Source organism: Buceros rhinoceros, unplaced genomic scaffold (assembly GCF_000710305.1).
Source record: "Buceros rhinoceros silvestris isolate BGI_N320 unplaced genomic scaffold, ASM71030v1 scaffold620, whole genome shotgun sequence".
In the NCBI taxonomy this organism is placed as follows: Eukaryota; Metazoa; Chordata; class Aves; order Bucerotiformes; family Bucerotidae; genus Buceros; species Buceros rhinoceros.
In genome coordinates this window covers 86,248-93,149 of record NW_010391066.1, presented here as the reverse complement: position 1 = coordinate 93,149, position 6,902 = coordinate 86,248, and the positions used below count along the sequence as shown (strand labels likewise).

Genomic DNA, 6,902 nt, shown 5'->3' with positions numbered 1-6,902 from the left:
TCCTGCTGACTCTAGTACTGTTCACCTGATCTTTACAAGGTCTTAGTGCATATAGATCCTGTGTTCAGACTAAAGCCATCACAGTTTTGCATGTTTATTTTAGGATTCTTTTTCTGGTAGGGCTGTATTATCCTCAATTTCAGCGCTTTTGGTCTGCTAGCCTCCTGTCTTCCCAGTATTCTCTTCTGGGGTGGCTGAGACTGTAATACCTTGCTAACGCATCCATGTTCGTAATGGTCTGCAGGGATTTAAGTATTAAACGGTGTGAAGTACTGCATCTAATTTGGTTCCCAGGAACTCTTATGAACTTTTTTTACTATCCAAAATGTTCTTTGCTCTTAAATTCTGACTTTGAGCCTAATTCTCCTTTCTTCCTCACCCTCCACCCTGACTGGCTTTTGAATCCTCCTCCCTGCTCCCCACCTCCACAGGACTAAATCCAGCTAGACTTCAAAACGTATTATGAAATTATCTCTTTCTCTTTACCTACACTTGATAATAAAACCTGTAATTATGTTTGGTATGAGAGGAAAGAACCAGAAAGCTCAAGCTCTTGTTTAGGAAACTTCTTGCTTCTGTAGCTTTGCTGGCAGGGCTGTAAATGAGTGGTGAGATGACTTTGCTGCCGAATGTCTGTAGATGGTAGGCAAGTGTGGGATTTTTCTATCAGTCAACGTTGTTGAGCAGTGGTGCCCAATATCGGGCTTGCATAGCAGTGAGATGGGGATTAGCAGCAAGGCTGGCTGTTGGCATGCAGGAGTGTTGAGAAAAATCCTTCTCGCCTTTTCTTTTCCTGCAGAATCGGACAAGGATGAAGCAACAGCTGAAGATGGGGAGCTGGGATTGACTGTTGTTCCCAAGCAGGTCACCTCTGCCCTGAGTTCGTTGTCGGCCAACTACGGTGGTACATCCGACAGCGAGCCTGAAGGTGCGTAGGAGCACGTCCTCTCCCCTTCTACCCTACGTCACTTAACTGCACTGGTGAGGACTGCAAGCAATAATGATAAAATCCGATCACAAATTACCCTTCTTTGGGAAGGGTTGGGTGCCTCACCTCTCCTGCATCTTGTCCTTTGCTATCTCCAATCCCATTGTTCAGCCTCTGTGTATTTATAAATACAGCATTTGAGTGCCATAGCCCAGGGGTAGCTCTTTGGTGCTGCATCCACAGCTGCTGAAAGCTGCAGGTTATTAGTCAGAACATACAGAGGACTTAAAATTTCCTGAGAAAAAACTTTTCTTCTGCAACACCTTTGAATTCTTTTAAGACACAACATGTAAGCTGTGGCTTACATTTAGCAAAGATGTTAAAGAAATGGCAGTTCAGTGGCTGAATCTCCAAAACACTTGGCTATGGAAATGCCTTTTGATTTCTGGCCTGTCTACCAGTGCTGTAATTCAGAGCTTGTACCTTGTCTTGTACCTGTTGAATTTTAGGCTTATACAAGTGAAGAGAGAAGCTTCTTAAAGGTTATGCACAGAGATGTTTTTGCAGTGTGTGTACAGATCCTTTCCGGTTTGCTTTCAGTGACAGTACTGGTGTAAGCCATGCATAAAGACAGGTTGGGAGGAGTAAAAGCATATGCCATTATTCTGCTCTTCATGTTTCCCTGTTTCTCCCTCCTCCCAGTTTTGAGCGCTAACTGGGTGAGTCATTACTTGTTCCCAGTATAGTCATAGCTCCTGGTCTTGGAGAAGCACTCGGACAGAGCACAGCATTTGTACAGACAGCTGGTGCGTGGAGATAGCCTTGTCCACTTGGCCTGTGCTGCATCAAATAGTAGCACTCGGACAGAGCACAGCATTTGTACAGACAGCTGGTGCGTGGAGATAGCCTTGTCCACTTGGCCTGTGCTGCATCAAAATGTTGTTTCCCCCCCAGCCCTACAGCATACTTTAGGAAGCCTCAGAGTTTCCTGAAAGAGTGGGTGGGGGTTTTTACCCCATCTTTTCTTGTCTTTTCTCAGCAGCATGTCCTGGGTTGAAGTGGGGGCATAAAATATCTTTGATTAGTGTGTGTGTGTCATTGAATTTCCCAAGCCTTTTTTTCCCCTAGTTGGGGAAAAAAAAAAACGGGCTGTCTTCAGTCTCGCTTCAAAACATGTTTGAATAGTGCCAGGAAAAAGCTGTTAGGCTCACCCTGTGAACTAATTTCCATGTCCTTAAGGGCTTTTTCCATAGAAGGCTGCTGGGTGTTGCAGTAAGACTTGAACTTTCTGGTAGTTGGATTTTGTGCTTCTCTGAGTGTGTGCGTCATTGTATGGTAGAGAACTGCTGCTGCTCCTTGTTTTTGCAGATAGTTACTATGCCTCGTTTGCCCTAGATGGCCAACCTGAAGTTACGGAGAGCATCAAACAGGCAGGGAATTGGACATGGGCATCCTCTGCCCTGACTATCATGACTTTCTCAGCAGCCGAATTTGCAGCAAGCTATACTGAGAAGTGGAAGCAATGTACTTTCTAAGTGATAACAAGGCAGATGTTTGAAAATCTCATTCAGCTCTTACTACTTCTTGTTTTCTTTTTGTGTTGCAGAATTTTAGTATGTTGTTTTCCTTTTTTTATATTTTAAAAGAAATGCCAACCCCAAACCAAACAAAACCTTCCCTTCCTCCGAGTAAACCTCGAATATCTTCATATCAAGTTATGTGAGCAAGAATAGTACTAATGAACTGCCAGTGCTTAGGGATATAAGCATGTTCAAGAGGCTTTTAAGTTTGAGATGAAAGTGTGTTCTTTTTCTTTTAGAAATCCCTGTCAAGGCTGAAACAAAAGCTGAGAAAAACCAGGCTGCACTCAGAAATATGCCTCAAACTACTTGTGTTCCTCGGAGTCGAAACCCAAATCAAAAACGTCCGGAATATGCAGGCACGACGTTAAGAAGCTCGAATTCAAATGCACGTCCCCCCAAAGGGCCTGATCACTGGGGCAAGAAAACATTACCTCTCCTTCCAAAGCGCCGTCCAACTCTGCTGGAAATGGTAACAGTCTGGGTGTTAAAATAATGCTTCCTGCACAAAAGTAGCAGTATTTGTGAGCTCTTCTCCTCTTCCCTGTGAAAGTTAGAGTGGTTTGTTAGCAGAGGTGCTGTCTTAAAAATAGCGAAGCGAGTGTTTCACTCAGAGAACGTGTAAATGCTTAAATAGACAAATAGAAATACCCTGGTGTGCATTCAGGTGATAACTGACTTTGATGAGCAAGAGGTGGTAACTTAATCATGTGCCTAAATGGACTTGCACAAAGGACAAAACCTTTATTCCTACCTATCTAGCAGATTTTATTTGTGTGTGATCCCATCAGCCTTGTTATGATCTTCCTTCATGTGCTCGTGACTTTGCTATTCAGCTGCCTTATTTGATCGAGGACCACACAATTTTTCCAGATGCAGAGAGATCTTATCGATAAGGATGTTGGTGACTTAAGCAGTAGAGGGGTGTTGAGCTGCAACCTGCACATGCATGGGATTCTCCTCTGTAGCCATGTTTAGATCAATCTGAGGAAGCAACAGCACTGGTACCTTCAAGAGCAGGTTGGTGTCTTAAAGGGGTAGAAGAGGTTTTAGGGGTGAGTGCAAGGTGTCATGATTCTATTCTCAGTAACAGTGCAAAGCATCCTATTTGGAAGCTTGGTGGCTTTCTTTAGTATAACTGAAGGTTTTATTCCATTTAGTACTCAAAAATGATATCGGGTAAGTAACTACCCATGTGATTCTGTGAATAGCCAGCATAAAGCTCTCCCATCAAGGGAAAACTTCCTGTGGCAAGGACACAGGAGAAAGCAGGGTGCCACTGACCTCAGGGCTCTGGAACACCACAGGAAGTTTAGGCAGGAGATAGCTTGGGATGTGCCTTATCAGCTGCAGATGTGGGAGAAATCCCTTGATAGTCCTTTTAGCACATACTACTGTTGCTGCTAAGAATTAAAGCTAGCTCCTAGTGACTAAAAAGGAAGTGTTTGCCCTTTGTGTAGCTCCCTAAGCATGCAGTTGTCTTTATCTCCTGCTCTTCAAAGCTGTTGGTGATCAAAGAAGTGAGGACTCTGGAAAAAAGTCAGATGAAGTCCCACATGCTGAGAGAAGCTGGCAGAACTTTGGGAGCCTGAATTGTAGCTTGCCAATGTAGTCCATTTTAAAAATTGCATTGTGGCGGAGTATTTTGCCCTTTGTTGCTCAAAACTGTTGTGAAAGGGTGATTCGCTGTGGCTGTGAGTCACAGAGCAGTTCCTAAGATTTGCAGGTAGGTTTCTGCTGTCAGAAATGGTCAGTGTCTACAAACCTTGGGGATTCAAAGTTGAAATTTTACAGTGAGTCACTACTGAGAATTTATCCAAAAAGTGAGGAAGTAGAATTGCTAAGAAAAGGTTGTTATATCTGTGAAATGATGCTTTTAAAAAAATACAAGGGGAGGTAGGAGAATAGCTGCAGATGTCTATCGGTAATCACTTGGTAGTGAGCTTGAACACTACTAAAACGTGTTTATTGCAGCCATGCAAACAGTAATGTGTGTTTAGCACTTCTGTATGCTGACAAAATAAAAGGCTTGTGTAGCATCACTCCACTGATACCCATCCCTGCATTAAATATAACACAAAGATACAGTCTTCGATAGGGCGATGGTGCATCCCATCTGTGCCTTTATTTGGCCATTTGGGAATTCAGCAGTTTCTCCCAGTTCTGCAAAAAGAATATCTCTGTGATGTCCCTTCTCTGCCCTAATGTACATCTCATAGTTCAGATGAGAAGGTTCTGAAGGCCTGTGTTAGGTGTCAGCTGCTTGTAACACCTCTTATTAACTAGTCTAGATAGAAATATACACACTTTAAAGTGGCTGGTTAAGCCAGTGCTGAAATTTAGAACAACAAGAAAAAGGCATGACATGGCAAGACAAATTTAGCTATGTCTCCTACAAATGATCAGGTACAGATTTAGCCACTTGCTTTAAACTTGTTGTTCAGAGTTTTGCTGACACTCTCAATGACAAAAGTTCCTTCAGCCTTCTGGCTGAATTTTTTTTTTTTTTGATGCCAGTGCTAACACTGAGGGTTAAAGCAGATTGAGTGAGGCCTGTAGCACTTCGGTTAATCTACTGGTCTTAAGTTGATGGATTATAGCCCAAACTAGTTATGGCTGTTTAAATCCATAGTCTGGTACCTGATGAAACACGCCCTTTCCTTGTATTTATAAGTATCTTTTACTCATAGGGGTTTTCTAATAAAAAATGCATGGGATATTAAATTACAGTTACAGTATAATCTGGAAAGTGTAAAACTTTCCAGGACTTGCCATCCTGATGTACTGGAATGTGTTACCTGGTATTATGGTCCATGATATGAGAATGTCGTCATCTGGGTCAACAGTAACCAGGGGGAAATGCCTAGTATTTAGATATATTCAGTGACATTCTCTACCATCTGAGTAAACTGAGACTGGCAGCTTAATCCAAAAATACCATCAGCTTGTCAGCTTGTTCTACCTGCCTTAGTGCATTAATGGCACTAAACGAGCGATGGTTAAATGTGCACTTTGGGCACGTGAATATTATTCATCCTTTTCAGTGGTACAGTCATATGCCAGTACCATAGCGAACTGTGGCCATTATGAGCCTCTATCACAAGAAGTGGGGTGTGACCACCAACCTGCGCTGCTCTAGCAGCCTGTTGCTGCCCATACGGGCAGCTCCCTCCCTCCTGCCTCCTCTTTGGATGGCTGGTCCCAGCCTTTTCTCTATGCTGGGCCTTTTGCTGACCCCATTCAGTTTTTAACACACAGGCCACAAAAAACCCCCAAAACCTGAACAAGTAATAATGATGATAAAATCTCAGAGCACACCACTAATTGTTGCTAAGTCAGGTTCATTTTCTCCTGGCTGGTGAGTTGAACTGATGCGGTAAGGATCTGATCAGCGCGAGCTGGCGTAGGGGAGGGGACAGCAAGCCCTTAGGTCGCCCAGCCCAGCAGGCAGTGAGGTGGTGCTGTCGGACATGCTTGCTGGCTCTGCCAAAGCACGAGTCAGTTGGTGGGAGAGCACTGAATGTGGGAGTACATGGCTTTCCTGTGCTGTGTCTGGTGAGGCAGTCTCCTGCTCTGTGTATCCAGGACTTGTGTGAGAGAGACAACTATTTAAATTCAGAGATGTTCAAAATTAGTGAGTAGAGCCTTACGTCTTGCTAGGCTTGTACCAGCTACGGAGCAATAGATGAAAATGTGCATCATATTCTCTTTTTTCTTTCCAGTTACTGGCCCAGGACATCCGACACGAAAGGAATGTCATTTTGCAGTGTGTTAGATATCTCATCCGAAATAACGTGTTTGGACTTCGTTTTAAAACAGAACCACAAGCTGAAACAGAGCCTGAACAGTCCTCTACAACTACAGCAGAATCTTTGATTGTCAAACTTGATGAATCTAATTGTTCTTGTAGCTCTGACCTTCAGTTAGCAGGAGGAGAAGATGCATTATTTATAGCTAAGGGTGAGAAAGCACCTGTGGATCAGACTTCACAGATGGTTCACTTGGCAGATGAGGACACGTGGGAAACCCCGTCAATTCAGTGTGAAGAAGCACATGAGGACATCTGTTGTGGACCGTAAAGCAAAGGCTCACATTTTCTGACTGATGGGTTTTGAAAGACATCAGTATAACAGAATAATCATTACAGTACATACGGAGAGCTGTTAAAACCACTTTTCTGAACTGTTCTGCCTAAGGTAGCCATTTCCCTCTGAAGAGAGCATCCACGTTGAGTAATTGCATTTCCCCATGGCAGAAGGGCAGCAGTGGCACCGAGTATGATCTTCCCTAGAGCAGGTGTGGATCCTCGCTTTGAATGTTTTACCTCATCACAAAATGTGTGTCGCTCCATCACCAGAGCCAAGTAGTGTCGTGGTAGGATGGATCTTCATCAT

At 43.6% G+C, this 6,902-nt stretch overlaps 1 protein-coding gene across 1 annotated transcript in view; it reads left to right on the top strand.

The window, feature by feature from the left end:
• Nucleotides 1–6,587, top strand: part of NUFIP1 (nuclear fragile X mental retardation protein interacting protein 1) — a gene marked incomplete at its 5' end in the record, with an annotated part of 14,374 nt that extends 7,787 nt beyond the window's left edge. Inside the window, 3 exons of the mRNA XM_010139824.1 lie at nucleotides 800–928; nucleotides 2,748–2,980; nucleotides 6,231–6,587. Coding sequence (XP_010138126.1) covers nucleotides 800–928; nucleotides 2,748–2,980; nucleotides 6,231–6,587 — 719 coding nt within the window. The remainder of the gene's footprint in view (nucleotides 1–799; nucleotides 929–2,747; nucleotides 2,981–6,230) is intronic.
• Between the last annotated feature and the right edge of the window lie 315 nt (nucleotides 6,588–6,902).